The sequence below is a fragment of the Triplophysa dalaica genome, chromosome 17, assembly GCF_015846415.1.
Source record: "Triplophysa dalaica isolate WHDGS20190420 chromosome 17, ASM1584641v1, whole genome shotgun sequence".
NCBI lineage: Eukaryota > Metazoa > Chordata > Actinopteri > Cypriniformes > Nemacheilidae > Triplophysa > Triplophysa dalaica.
The window spans coordinates 5463493-5479928 of NC_079558.1; the positions used below are offsets into that span (position 1 = coordinate 5463493).

The window sequence follows — 16436 nt, forward strand, 5'->3', positions numbered from 1 at the left end:
GGACACATTTTTTTAATTATAATGGGTTCTAAAGCATTTTGTTGTCTTTTGTCCTTTTGTTTGCGTCGCATCGCACTGCACCCGGTGTAGTTTGAAAATCACCTACACAGATCACTCTGACTCTTCTTTTTTCTGTAAATTGAGAAATATGACTGTCTGTACGAAAACTGAAATGGATCACTGGATCCACAGATGATCCACTGTACCAAAGTTACCATGGCAACACCTCCCTATTATTTCATTTATCAAATTTACCATTGTTAGAAGATGTGTACCAAAATTACTTCTTCATTTTGCACATCTCTTAAACTTAGTTGAGGATAAAAGTATACACAAAGAGAAATAAAAGTACAACATATGGTGATAAAATACATTTATTGGAAATTGTGACAAATGTAAAAAAAAACTGCCTTTGGGTCAGGTCAGAGGAGCACAAATCACATGTACTGACCAAGATGACTGCTGCTCTCTCAAATGCTATAAATGACAGGTGGGTCAGGTGAGTAAATATAAAGTACAACATATGGTAAGGCAGGTAGACAAATTTCATTTGTCAGGGCTTTAAGGGAGAACTTATCCACATGCTACAAACCTGCATGGCTTGGTAGATGCGGGGCATTTCCTTTTTTTAAGTTCTTGGATAATTTGGTGAAACACTCTGGGATATTATATCAATTGCATGCAAATTTATTTTTGTGTGATTTCATTAGTGAAAACTGCAACACAATCCCTGAGGTCACAAAGAAACACAACACAATTAAAAAATCTTCCAAATGTCCGCATGACTTCAGTACTTCTTTTGGTATTCTGAATGAAAAACAAAATCCCACGGTTTTAGACCATCTCATTTACATTTACATTTATTCATTTGGCAGACGCTTTTATCCAAAGCGACTTACAAGTAGGGTGCAGTGCAGTTATCACTGCAGAGCAAATAAGGGTAAGGTGCCTTGCTCAAGGGCACTTCAGTCATTTCCTGGTGGCACTGAGAATTGAACCAGCGACCTTCTGAGTACTAGTCCAACTCTCTTACCGCTAGACCAGATGAGCACTGAAATTAGTTCCACAAGATCCACAAGCTAGTTTCACAGCTTGCTGTTAAGACGACACATGATTTAAAAACTTATTTCTGTGTGTGCACAGTGGCAAGATACAAACTCTTAATGAGAAACGGTCTCATTTATTAAAATGTCAGAAGTAAAACTCTCCTTAATTGGCTTCCAACACGTATAATGAGGAATGACAAGTAAGGTCACTAGAAGCGCTAGTGTTTCCAGGAAGCAAAGATGTTTTTCTGTCAATCACATTAATGTCTTTAGCTCAGTGTAGCAAATAATGTGTCCTATATTATTGTGAACAACAATTTAATACATAACATAAGGACATGACGATTTCTGTAAGGCCATTAAAGGAGCAGTTCACCCAAAAACTAAAATTCTGTCTTCATTGACTCATCCTCAAATTGTTCCAAATCTGTATACGTTTCTAAAGCTGGGTACACATTTAACAATTTTCACTATGACTATGAATGGAATTTCATCATAACCAACAATCGTGTCTATTCTGTTCCAGTTGTGCTCAGTCGTTCGTCGCCTTAGAATTATAAGGTTCAATCTGACATTTTGGTCAAAATTGAGTTATTCACATATTTTTATTCTGTGAGCACTTATTTACCTTATGGCTGTTTTTTTATACGTGTGCATTTTGGGACTTTTTATAAGAAAACAAAAAGATTCTATCTACACAATCTAATTATAATTTGGCGCTATAAGGTTCTATATGCAAGCGCCAAACAGCTCTTTGAATGCACACATTAGCACCAATCAGCTTTCTTTGTCATGTGAACGGACTCTTCAGTGACAGGGGAATATCTGAGGAAACAATGCAGCAAAACAATGTTTAAAAGAAACCTCAAGGTTTCATTCATGCTCCTGTCAATGAGAGCAGCTCAAACGACAGTATTTTTGTTGCGTTTTAGGTTTAGTAGAGGAGATTCGTTTTTTATATTTATAGACAACACTAGCCAGCAGCGCTAGCTTCCTAATAGCTTCCCCACCTTCTGTGGATAAAACATCGATACAACAATTAGCACAGCCTTATACGCTTAACTTGAACAAGAAAAAAGCCTTCTAAAATATGAAATAAGTGTCATAAAAAACATGTAAATGTACCTTTTTTACACATTATTATACAATAATTTTATGTTAAAAGTAATATGTATAACAAAGTAAATTGTTTGTGTTCCTAAAAAAATGTATTGCCTTAATTAATGTTTTGCAGATAAAACCTTATAATTCTAAACCAAAAGTGATTTTTCAGAATCAGAAGGTTCTATCTGCTTTGACCTGTTCCAAAAAAAAAAACATTTACAAATTTCAGAAAATGTTGATATTGTACATTTTGAATACAATAAGGGTCTCAGTCTTTTTCATGTATAAAAGATATTTGTTCCTCATATAATTTTTGCTAAATGAAATCCAAAAACTTTAAAGCTCAATTTCTCAAAACTCTCAGACCACAGATAGAACCTCATAATTCCAAGGCGACGCGTTGTTTAGATAAAATCGTTCAGTGTGTGGTGTCTCGTGACTCTAGTCTTAGAATTCATGAGCCAGTCTTTGCCAGTCATCCTCACTAAAGATTTTATTAAACGTGATAAATAGTAACGAATATTAACGATGACATCACAGCGGTTCATAAAAAACAAAGACATTTCTACAGTTTTGGAACAACTCGAGTGTGAGTAAATTATTTTTGCCTGAACCGTCCCTTTAATGTAAACGTAACATAACTGGCACCAAATTGTCAGTAACCAAATAGGCTGTGTGCGTACATCACATGTGCAGTTCAAAATGCATTTTGGCTGGGAAAACTCTCTCCGCGATTTGTCACCATGGAAACACAGGGAGAATATTTGCTGTTTTTATGTCTGTAGATGAAAAAACTAACGCTCAGTTGTGACACATTCTACCTGCTACTATAGGGCATTTCTCAGCATGAAATGATCTGTTTTAATATTGTAATATTTGGCACGTAAATCAGAAGGCTTGAATTTAAAATTAAATGCTTTGTTCAATCTCCCGAGTTATATATCACAGCTTTCTTTAATAGTGAAAATCTGTTAATGAAAAGTGCTGGTGTTTCCCCCACTTGATGACATTTTTAACGTGACCCAGAAATGTGGAAGATTTGGGTACCTCAAGAGAGGAATAAATGGAAATCTTGTGATATGCACACAAGCGTGTCAACACGTGCAGACAAATAAAGACATGCACTCTTTTCTCCCAAACTAAACACACACACATTCACAATGACATAATTGCACATTATGTAATCCAAATCACATACATGTACAAAAATCAGTTTGATTAAAAAAGATCATCTAAATAAAAAAGCATGGCACGTGTTCTTTGCTGTCACTTCAAAATGATGAGAGGATAAAACCAAATGAAGCCGAGATGAATGGCGACATTACATCAGAGAACAGCTAAGCAGAGGTTTTAATGCCTCCTTAAAGGGGAAGAGAAGTTTTAGTGACAGATGAGATACGGTGGTGAAGACAGTCACAGCAGAGGGACTACACAGTAGCTTAGCTCAAGAGGAGAGAGGGCTTCTGGGTAACAGCCCTGGGACTACACAGTAGTTTAGCTCAGGCAAGAAACAGGCCTACACAGTGGTCTCATTTTTCCAAGGTCCAGTCCTAATGTTACCTGTGGAATCAGAGGTAAGCCCATAGTCCTCATGTTGACTGCTGTTCCGGCTCAATGTCCCTCTCCGGCTGAGGGTGCCCTTCCTGTTGAGCATGGCCTGGGAGCAAGACAGAGATGCCCGTGGAGGGGCCATATCCAAATGCAGCATAGCCTCCTCCTCTTTTTGGGCCATCTTGGCACAATTGTACATCAACGGCCCTGTGTCAGTATCCTCTGCCTGGCAAGAACTGACATAGGGGTCAACATTGGGGCAGCACATGCTTGAGAACAGGTCTACATTGGCACAGCTCATGTGTCTGTGGCAGGAGAGCTGACTGTCTAAGTGGCAGGAAAGGCCGTCGTGCAGGCCGTGCGAGGCCAGGTTCTCGAGGCGAGGACTTGGGCTGGGGCATCGCAGCTGGTTGTCGGGGTGGGGGCTGTGACAGGAAAGCAGAGTATCCAAATGTGAGGTGTGGCAGGTGAGGGGGTTGTCCAGGTGGATGCTGTGAGGGCTGTCCAGGTGGGAGCTATGCATGCTACCGTCCAGGCTGGTGGAGGTCATGTGGCACGAGTAGTCCCTGAGGCAGGGGCGAGGTCGGTTGAAGGATCGAGTCTTTGACCTGTCCTTTAGGCAGCTTTGCAGGGGAAGGGTTGGGCGGGGTAGTTCGTCAGGGAGAGAGTGTGGGCGGGAGTTCCCTAGCATTGGGGAGGGACTGTGCAAGGTGGCACAGCAGGTGCTCGTGAGGTTCTGGGTGGATGGAAGGGTACCCAATTTACAATGCAGTGATGGGGAGTGGAGGTGCGGGGAGAGTAGAGGTTTACCCGGGCAGGATGAGTCCACCTGGAAGTGGATTTGGTTCTGCCCGTGGGATGGTGTATGGCTGTGACTTTGGGAGGGTGGGCCAGCGTTCCCATTTGCTTCACCGTTTACCTCCACCTTTGGTTTATTGGGGCAACAAGCCCACCAGCGATGCCAGACGTCGTCGCGTTTCGCGCAGTGCTGAATGAGCAGAAAGAGCCCCAGCGTGACGGAAAACGCTCCGTACAGACAGCTGAAGATCATGTCGAGAAAATGTCCCTGTGATACAGCCAGGGCTCCGAATACCCAGGTGGCCAGGAAGAGGAAAAGTGTGAAGGCGGTGGCTCTTAACTGAGCTTTGAAAGAGTGTTCGTTGGCCAACATGGAGGCAGTGATAGCTGTGCAGCCCGTATGCTCGCCGTGCTCGCCTGGCTCTCCGCTGACTGCATGGCAGTGGCCGATTTCTGCTACTGCAAGACGCTGCTGTTCTTCTGTCATCGCCTTCAGTTCGTACTTGCGCTCCGTGTGCCGCTTTAGCTGCACGAATGTGCAGAGAAAGTAAATGCACATGACCAAGACCAAGAAGGCTGTTGGACCGTAGAAGCCTCCCAGACTGGGCTCCCAGGCCATCCAGCAACTGCATCACAGACAGAGACCATGATTAAACTGTCAGTGTCATTATTACTCAACATCTAATTACAGACCGATTAAGATACTCCTCCCCACAATCACTGACACTAGATATTTACTGGCTTACTAATACGGATTAAACAGTAAAACTGACAGCTAACAGGGCACCAAAAGCAAGAAGAATACTCACTATGGGGCTTCATCTCTGCTACCGTAGTTGTCCAAGCTAACAGCAGTCGTAACTCCCACAATTATAAGGGGTACCCCAACACTGACAAGATAAAACCTGAGAGGTCAAAGAGGAGAAAGGGAAAAAACAGGTTTTCTTTTGTTCTATTAAGGTTTGTGTTCAGTTATTTTGAGGGAGAGAGGGTGGAAGGCCATTCTATTGCATTCAAAACACCCAGACTGTCAAATTACAAAATGATTTGAGGATTTTTTTTACATTTTTATACCTTCTAGTCTTACTGTTACAAGTCAGCGCATCTATGTTACACAGACAGCGGCGAGTAACAATGCACACTTGAGAGTTCACATACAAAGCCGACATAAAAAGACATCGTCATGACAACGGATCTGATGATTACAGTATATGGCAAAATTTTGTTTCGTCGACCGTAAAGAATGCAAACATCACAAACCTCAGGAAAATCATATGGCTTCTGTAGCTTAAAAGCCACAATCTGTAACTTTCTTTGGTGAAAATAAACAAAAATCTTTCTTACATGACCCAGATTAGAAAAGGCAAGATAATATTAATGATTTATGACCTGTGATGGTACAATATGTGATGTAACCTGCAATTTTATATTTCATATAAAGATGATTCATAGATGATATAGAGACAAAAGTTACAGACTTTAGCTTTAAAATAAAAAAAGATCGAGTTCTTGATTCTCAACCCTGTGCTTGTTAGAAAATGCATGGACATTCCTGCTGTCTACCTGATAATAGTGGCTTTAGGGCGTGGTTGTGTGGGGGGGTCCCTGTCCTGAGGTATGGGCGGAGCCTTTGACACCTCTTTGCAGATATTCCTGGCAGTGAACAGCAACCATAGCATACTAGAGAGGGAGGAGTAGTGCAAGATAATGCCAACCTGTCAACAAACGAAAAACGATAATCATTAAAAGCTCACTCACACAGAGTGTAATGGGCACAGAAATTTGATTCTGAAGCACGTCTGTTGATGTGTGTGTGTTCAAAGCCTCGTTGATGGTGCGAGGAAGGATGAGCTGAAGGGGGGCGCTTGAGGTAATCCTCCTCAGACAGCGAGGTCATGCCATTGTCCTCCTTGCTCCAATGCACACTTACTGCATCCAACAACTCACTCACCAACCATATACGGCATAAACAGCCGCAGAATAAATGTAGAAACTACTTAAGTTATTTGTTTTTCTCAAAGTACTTTTTCTCGTCTGCGTAATGTAAAAAAAGATGTTTGCAGATCCTAAATACATCAAAGAAAACCAGTTCATACTTATAACACAATACCAATGTATTTTAGGATCAGTTGAAAAAATTATATTTGATGGAATATGGCTGATTTGTTACACAACTTTCGGACTGAAATGGTCACAATACATGTAGAAATGCTGATTAAAGGCAAAACTGTAGTGGACTCCTTTTTTGTAAGAGTTGTATGTGAAAGTGAAAAGTGAAAATGATCTGTTTTTCAGATATGGTAACCCATACCCGAAATGTGACCTCTGCATTTAATCAATCCAGTAGTGAACACACGCACAGCAAGTCGTGAACACACGTACACCTGGAGCCTTACATCTGGGGGTGCTGAATATAAAATATGTGCTGTGAGAGTGTGGCATATTTTTTCTATTTACATCAACGATCACAAAAATGTGCAATTTTCTGTGACACATTTATAAATGTCCTGCACTTATAAATAGCAGAAAGAAGTGCCAATTCCGAATGCCAAGCAACATCACAGCTTGCTGCATTAATATAGAAGTCAACTGTTTAGTGTGTTTGTTTATTGACCTTTTTACAGCGTCTCTGGTTAAGCAGTCAGAGATATCAGCTTAATGATATGTCAGCTGTTTTGAGTCTATTGTTTTTAATAAAACACTATAGTCGCTTATATTATCTACAATAATATATAATATTCTCAAATGCATTCTTATACATCTTGTCATAAATGTGATTTCTAATTGATGCTGACCCGACTGCCATGGTCAAAAAATATGTTCAATAAGCATGCAGCTATAAACATAATCAAATTAATCTGACTCACTTGTCCTGACTGGCAATTGTCTGTGATGAACGAATAAGTGCGACATTTTGAAAGGCTACAGCAATTTTAGTGCCCCAGTTAGTGCCCCAGTACATTAGCCTCTCAACAATGGGAAACCTTGCCAAACAGAGCCCTCAGTTCCCAGTAAATGGCAGCCATGCCAATTCAGGAGTCAAGGAGGCCATATGTTAGTGACTCAGACCACAGACACGGGGCATAGAAAATGTAGTTAACACAGGCCAAAGAAACAAGGTGGAAAACGGGGAGACTTACCACTTGACAGATTACGGGGTACTTGATCTGGTTGATGCCTCCTGCAAAAACTCCAAACGTCACGGCAGTGTGGAAGAGGAAGTTTAGGAGCATGTGCCAACCTTTCCTGCTGATTCGGATTATGCTGCAGACACACATACGTACGCCTTCACATCAGATGGCCAGACAATTGAGCCACGGGTAAAAAACTAAAAGGCTTACTAGCGAAAAAAGCAATTGCTTGCACAGTTCTGTCCTTGACCACAAAGTAGCTCTGCAAAGAAGTGTGGCACACTAAATCTGGCATTGTCCCTCTGGGGTCAGAAGCGGCGCTTCTCTTCACAATGCTAGCATTACTCACTGAGACTATCCTTGACAGTTAGGGGTGTGATACTATAAATACTGGTGGTCTGACTCAGGATCATGATAGTAACGTAGCAGACTGTCCCAAACATTCCCTACGGTGACCTTCCGGTGAGATGGTTTATTGTTGGCCACAAAAATACGAACCTTGGTGCTGACTTGAAGAGTAGCAATAGATTATACAGATTTAACCCTTAATCAGTACACGTCAGTTTTGGGAGACAGATCAGAATTTTTTTTATAAAAAAGAAAGTATTCTCCAGTTTTGTGTCTAATATGCACAAGATGTATTAATTCAAAATGGTGGTCTGAAGCCATTATATCTGGGGATAAAACTAGTTTTCATGTATATAATGATAGAACAATGATTCAGACATGGTCTTTGCCGTGATATTTTCATAATTCATAATGATATCAACAGGGGGGGCCAGCTGACTTCTAAGGGGAGCTCAAGATGACTAATAATTTAAAATTAGACAAAATGAGCATTAAAATACATAAAAAAAACTTAAAACCAAGACATCTCTTATCAGTAGTGTGGGGAGGCTTTGAATATTGTTGACAACAACGGGGGCCATGGAGTCGAAAAGGTTAAGAACCTCTGAAATAGGTGTAAACAATCAAATTTCAATATCAGTCCATCACTGATTCTAAAAAATAATCTGCAAAGCGTTTTTTCACAATACTACAGTATTTGGCGTCATGAAACACATACCTGTGGTGTACAATGTACGTCATGATCGAAATCAAAAGGCAAAGCAACATCACTGCAGTGCAGGCGTACACCACTGGGTGCAGATAATCCCCTGGATATGGAGGGAAAGACAACACCCTCTTTAAATCCTGTAAAGACAATCAGAACTTGGTAAGTACATGATGATAGGTATACATGACATGAATAAAGCAGTTTGATTTGTAAAACGGACCAGTAAAACATCTAGGGTGAGTGGGTGGGGGAGACTGGAACAACGAAAACAATGGATGAGGAGAGCTTTGTCCCTGAGTCAAAGACTACACCCCCATATGCATCAATCTCTTTCGGCATGTCTATTTTATCATCCAGCCTGAAGATCCCCTTTGTTGTGTGTCTGAAGGGCTTCTTCCCCTTCGGCAAACATCTCGGCGGATGTCTCTGCATTTAAACTGACTGAATACTCTCTACACCAGTGGTTCTCAACTTGGCGCTCACAAAACAAAAGTAAGACAAGGCTGTTTCAACAGAATTGCTAAAACAAGAGAAAGAAAATAAATGCTGAATACAGATAATAGAATCTCACAAATGCATAGTTAATAAAAATGCATATGAGCAAGAAGACTTTATGGTATTTTGTCATATATTCTTATACAATTCCCAAACAATATTTACCGTTACAATACTTGGGCTGAATCCAATTTCTGCTGTTGTTAATGCCTTTACAAAACAGCCTGTCATAATAGTAATTTTGCATATTTTTCAACCCACAAAGTTCATTGTAATATTAGCAGATTTCACCTTGATGTCAATTTAGGAACTGCGTTACACTCCAAATGTGGAGTGTAGAGCAGTTCCTAAATAAAAATAATAATAAAAATGTAATGGAGACTACATTACAATAGGCACTTTCTCCATCCTGAAATGACACCTTATTTAAAACACCCATCCCTTAAACCAATCATAAGAATGCACAGATTTCCTATTTCAAAATAAAAGCACAACCCTATAACCAGGAAATAAATTTGAGTTGTTCTCATAACAGATTTGGCAGTAGACCCACAGGCCTGTGTTGGAGGGCCTATGTGAGGCATTTAGATGTAAAAAAAAAACACAATAGACAATATAATGAAACCCCTGCAATGAAAACCAATGTAGCCCTTGCTTAATTTGAATAATTAGAATATAACTTAATTCCATATAAATGGAAGAATTTAGCCTCAAAGTAATTAGGACAAAATTGCACTTGCACTTGGACCAATTATGCCTCATTTCCCCCGGTGTGTGTTCGCCCTCAATCCTGGGTGGGATCAGCACAATTGCCGCCCATTAATCAGTTTCCCATAAAGCATCGCTCTCCGTCACATTATTGATCCTTTGACCTCAGTTCTTCAGCAAAGATACCGTATCTTTAATGACCCCAGACATTGAACCACTGTTGCACAGAAAGTTAATGCTGATTAATAGCACCTCCTATAGTGGTGCGAAGCATAGCAGGAGGTAATACCAAACTGTGCATCCAAATTATGTTTTATTAAAGGGATAGTTCACCCAAAAATGGAAATTCTGTCCTCATTTACTCACCCTCAGATTGATCCAACACTTTATCAAATTCTACTATTCTTAATATGGCAGTGAATGGGGGATTAGTAAATGAGGACAGAATTTTCATTTTTGGGTGAACTATCCCTTAAAGGCTTTGGGATACATTGTAGTTAGAGCTTGTACTTCACAAAATATGGATATAATAACTGTCAACCAACTAAAGAAAAAACTACAAACATTTTGCAATTTCAAATAATGTCTCTGCAGGGTGGGTTTTATTGAAAACCGTGTTCATCACTCCTTTAGTATAACTTGTCGGACATTTAACCGATATTACACGATCAGTCAAAGCAGTTTTTAAATACATTTGCTTGTAAGAAGACTTTAAAGACTTTAAGGAGGTCATAAACTGGACCTGTAATGCAATTATATTTATTCAAGACAAACATGTTTTTAAACATATCATAGACTTATTTTGAAATTTTCTAAAAATGAAATTAAACAGAGTTAAATGATATGCTGTTTATATTGCTTACAATTGGGATAAACTTAAACATATATTAAATAATTAGGATTTGTATTCGGCTTTATTGGTTTAAAAAACAAATAATGCTATGGGTCCACTAGACCACCTTACATTAGCTGAGTAACAAAAACATGAACACCACAAGGTTTAACCAATCAGCACCCAAGCAGAAAAAGGTCAGGGAACAAGTGAGTGAGCTCTGAAGAAATGCCATTTCAGGTCTTGACCAATGAGCATGCAGAGAGGAAGGGGATCATCGCTCAGCTCACTCAGTAGGCACTGCTATAATTTTGAGCCCTAACCCTCTTTCTGCTAAGAATGCATTTTTAACAACGTTCCAGTCCAGCGAAGACCACATTGCAGTGGAAGAAGTGTAAATGCAAATCACATCACCATTTGGACTTTGGCCAGTACAAAACTAAATCCAGTCAAGTATGTGAATGTTAGGGTTGATAAAACATGACATCTAAAATCAATCTCAAAATATATCCTATTGAGAGACAAATTGTTGGGAGGTTTGAGAAGGTGATCATATGAGATCTGACAGATCCAATTCTGAAGCAAATGGAGGCACCGAAACAACACGAAGGGCCTGCTACCATTACTAAGTCAACCTGCATTCGCATTCAGACACGCTGTGCTTCCATTTAATACGATTAATAAAATGCCATCAGTCTATGGCCCTTATATTGATTGGGGCACATTCATACTTTCTGGGGCTAATGTGATTGACACTTGTCTTTTCTCACCACCAAGTCTGGGAAAATGATAATCTGTTCAATCTCATGAAATCTGTTCAAATTAATTGTATAATTTGGGTGACTCCACCATGTTAAGGATTTTGATGCATCTTTGAGCATTAAGAATGTTCTTGGCTTCTCCTTCAGTGAGCATGCTCATCTTGGAGGAAAAAAAACTTGGTCAATCAGTCTGCTCCAGTGAACAGACCCGTCATTTCAACAGAATATGACTGCTTGTGTTTGTTTCAGCCGTGTCCATATACAGGAACACATACAGTTCACAAACATACACACAAACAATGTAAATATATAGACATAACAAAGACAACAAACATATATGTATATATGTCCATATGTATATAATATAAATAAACAGCCAGGAAAAAACAGTTTGCAGATTTACAGGAACAGTACTGGGTTATTTGGAGGATCTATTGACAGAAATGCAATATATTATACTTTTTTTTCTTCATTGGTGTATGAAGACCTAAAGTAATGAACTGTTATGTTTCTAATATCTTAGAAGCTGTTTATATCTACATACAGAGCGGCCCTACATACATCAAATTTGCCGCCATGTTTTGTACAGCAGCTCTTAACGGACAAACAACTCTACAATGCACGTTTCCTCTCCCTCTCCCCTGCAGAATAGTGGCAAAACGGATCGGGCTCTACGGTTCGTAACGTATATGTGACCCGCGGATTAAATGTACGTTTATTCATCATTGAGTTAGAGAGTAAAACGCGCTCTCACTCCAGTATTATATATTGTATCCAGTACAATATTAAAGCGATTCCAGATAAACAATTACGCTCAAAACTGCTCCGTCACACAGCTAATATTAAAACAAAAACAACAACATATCATGGTTCTAACAAACAAGAAAAAACAATGTTACTCACATACTTATCCGAATCAAAGCAACCTAGACAATCTTTCTCTCCAACGACTCTCTGCTGGAATATATCTCCATAGATATCTGTGAGTATATCTGCTAAAAGCCTTAGTACTGCGGGTCCTAACGCGTCTCTGCTAAAAGGTCTTTATAATATTAGCGCAGGTCATAGCTCCTGCCTGACTTTTATCCTGTGTTTTTTTACTTAAAATCCACAGACCTTTTATTTTATGTAATAAATAACACATCACTCTTTCTACAGTCTTTCTAATGCCAGTACGATCTCTTCCCTGTGTCAACATGAAATCGACATCTTTTTGTACTGTGGTGGCCACCGTCTTGTTTGGACTGAGAGATTCATGGCAAATCTATAATACAACACTAGTGGCCGCTGTTAATCAAGAACAGCCCCTTTTAAAATGTTATATTAGTTGGTATGTGTGTAGGTAAAAGGCTTTTTTTATTCTGTGAAAAGCTTACAAAATTTCTACCAAATTTCAAATAAAAATATTCCTTCTATTTGCATTTATTTGCAGAAAATGGAAATAGGAGAAATTGGTCAAAATAACCGAAAAGACGCTCTGTTTTTTTCAGACCTCAAATACTGCAAAGAAAACAAGTTCATATTCACTTTTAAGCAATTCAACTGTAATATTTGTACATGCATTTAGGTAAAGTACAATAATTTTAGGTGTAATAACCTCGATTTTTCTCAGTTTCCACGAGTCTCGTCATGCTGTCATACTTTCACATTGCTGTGACATTATGTCACTCCTGAGGTTTGATTTGGTTGAAATTCAACAGACACTGGACTGAAAGGGCCACAATATATCTAGAAATATAGATTAAATGAATATTTGAAATGGTCTTCTTCCTGCTGTATATGTAAAAGCTTATGTTTAAAAGTCGCTTTCCGACACACATGCACACATTCTTTCGCTCTCTTATTTTTTCTCTTATGCTCAATCACAAAAACAGCAGAAACCAGTAAAATATCATCCATTGTATAACTTCCTCAATTCTATTGCTTATTTTTAATCCATATAACACCAGAGTAAAATGTATGTTTCTCAACATGTTGCTGAGAAAACTTCCCAATGGACTATATTTAAAAGATGTTAGATTGTGTGTTCTTGAAAGATTAGATCAAGTCAATGCCTAACACCGCCAAGGACCGCGTTGCTGTCCTTGGTTCTTAAACACATAAAGCACTAAAGGCACTCTCCATGCCGTGACGTGCATTCAGTGCACGCGGAAAAAAAGCATTTGCCTGGGCTGTTAACACAGATGATCTGATTGGCTGGGTATCGGAAAAGAGGAAACTGCGACAGTAGACGTCATAGAGAAGTACAAACGTCATGCAGCAGGCAACGACGAGTGCAATACAATTAAAATCTCTCCCCACGTCATTCACCCGCGAGAAAACGGCGATGAGCTCATGCATTAAAGCAGACTGACGTGAAAGCAAATTCTAGACAACATCGCCGTGGCCAATAACCAAGGCCACGGACACGCCACAGTCCCTTGTGATGATTAGCTGACAACGACAATTGATATTCATTGCACGCGCTTTCCAGCATCCACATCCACCAGTGCGGTACCTTGTGACTAAATCCCTTCCACACGATCCCTACCCATTTCAAGGATTCAAAGACAAAATGCCTTAAGCGCATAGACTAAATGCAATTAAACAAAGTACATTTTTGCAGTTGAGCAAGTTATACGTCACGATATATATTCTCCTTCTCGGCGTTATGTGCCGTTGTGAAGCATCGCAATAATATCGTACAAAGCATCTTGTCAATACTCCGAGACACACACATGCTTGTTTAAACTCAATGCTCTGTCATTAAAACTAAATAGAGAGGCATGCTGTTCATTTCATCACTAAACGTTGCTTTGGTTTCTTGACACGACTACACAGCAAAGTTTCTTGTGACGTCAACAGTCCCAACCTGCGATTAAATATAATTACACTTTGGTGAACACTAACTCACCATCAGATCTGCAAAGTTATGGTCCAGGTTTAGTGCAATGGTGTCAATGGAGTATCACAGTCGCTTATGATGTGGCCATCTGTCGCGTGGCCCTTGTGCACTCGGAAAGAAACGGCATTCCGACAGGCTGCGGGGGGTCATTGTCCAGCGCTCGGGTCCTGAAACATGCGAGAGAAAAACAAAGCCAACATCATCATAAAGCAGTGTCGTTAAAAGTCAGAATCTGAGTCATTTGCGCCGTTTTGCGTAAGGCACGTGCGCTTGCTCTTCACGCGTTTTGCCGTGACGTAAGCCTTCGGAAATATCGCTGGTGCAAGTTTTAAGGCACCTGCATTCCAGAAATAGAATTGGGTGGCATATTAAGGGCGGAGGTTGACCAATAATTATTTTAAACGCATTCCTGGTGCGATTCAGCACCCCTTGAAACGTCTCAGGCTACCGTAACGTTACTCTGCTTTTAATAACGTGAGTGAGCAAATGAAGACAACACCCCTGACATTGTAACAAAATGGCACAAATCTTTCATAGTCAAAGAATATGTTTTAAATGAACGCATATAGGTTACCTCATTTCATAAACCAGCCTAACGTTACCCTGTTTTGTGAATACCATTTACAGCACCAGGACGACACGATGTAAGTTGCATTCAACGACAAACACACTGCCCAGGGAAATAAAATCATATTGACTGCATATAAGCTTACCTATTTTAAAGAGAGCAACTGGTGTCGTACCCCATCTTTACGTCCCGTTATCTGATAGACCTGACGAGCACGAGCGCAAATGATATACTCCATCTCAAAGGAAGACAAATACCCAACCTGATACCTCCTGTGAATGCAATACTATATAAAAGGGGAAGAAAGCACGTTCCCAAAAACACCGTAGGCCAAATCGCTGGCAAAAATGTCTTGTCCCTTCATAAGGCTATTGATAAGTTTTTACTTTCGCGTGGGCTCTACCAAGCTGTGGGAGAGAGTGTGTGAAAAGTGAATGTCATTTGTCGCGTCAGAGGCACTGTTGAGCGCGCGCCGTTGACGCTCCCCACTGCAGAGGTGGAAATGGTTGTGACCGTCTGAGCTCGCGGGCACATCACAGCTGCAGCGTTGATTTTAAGAGACAACCTACCGGGTTCTACCCTTCGCGAACGACGCATTTTAGAGATCGAGCAATGCTATTGCATAAAAGCCATACTGATAATAGTGCGCGTGTATTACTCATCCTAAAGATTTATGTTCGCCAAGTGTGCGCGCGTGCGTGAGAGGGGCTTTGAGAAAATACTCTGTTAATATTTCATCATAAATACTGAGGAGGTATTTCATTTACAAACCAGCAAAGCCACGGGGCTTAAATAACAGTAATTATTTTTTTGCATGTAGGCTCAAAGATGTATTAACTATTACAAATCAACAGCAACACAAATATGCACAATTTATTAAACTACTGAGGTAGGTGGAACAAAGACACAAGACATGTCTGTAATTTCCATAATAGGCTACACCTTTTAATATTTGGATTAAGGTTAGACTGCATACTTAACATGTGGTTTCTTGTAAGCATTTTGATTCCTCTAAACTTTTTAAACCTATTTGTGTTTTAAGCAGACAACCCACTAATAACTACTATGTTAGGTCTCAGTATTTTATTGGAGTGGGGTTCAGTTTAACATGATCGCCCACGTGGCTTAATGTTAAAACGTTGTCTCCAACTAAATGCATGCTTGTTTTATCAGCAGTGGAACAGCTGCTCGTTTTTTAGGAAGTGACCTCATGTTTTTAGAAAAGTGTGTCTGTTATTTTATTGTTTTCTCAGAGACTCATTATACACAGTTACACTACAATGCCATTCAATGGGGTTATATTAGCATGCTAATTGAAATTTATAAAGCTATTGCCCTGGAGAATGCCCAAAAGGTCCCTGATCCAGTCGTTGTTGCGTTTGAAGCATAACTAGCCAAGCGTAATTAAACCCTGAAACAAGGTTTCTATGCCAACAAGCCTACATACCCATTTACTGTTTCAATTTAAGGGTAGATGAAATAATTCCTCCTAGAGAAATTC

General features: G+C 39.8%; 1 protein-coding gene across 1 annotated transcript; it reads right to left on the reverse strand.

Annotated features, from left to right (window-relative positions):
- Window positions 1–365: 365 nt before the first annotated feature.
- adgra1a (adhesion G protein-coupled receptor A1a) lies at window positions 366–15357 on the reverse strand. Its single transcript, XM_056772102.1, has 7 exons — window positions 15081–15357; window positions 14377–14534; window positions 8697–8824; window positions 7640–7763; window positions 6063–6214; window positions 5309–5404; window positions 366–5125 (listed from the first exon to the last, which is right to left on the reverse strand). Exons 2-7 carry the CDS (start codon window positions 14377–14379, stop codon window positions 3667–3669), a joined length of 1962 nt encoding a protein of 653 aa, XP_056628080.1. The 5' UTR covers window positions 14380–14534; window positions 15081–15357; the 3' UTR covers window positions 366–3666.
- Window positions 15358–16436: the final 1079 nt, after the last annotated feature.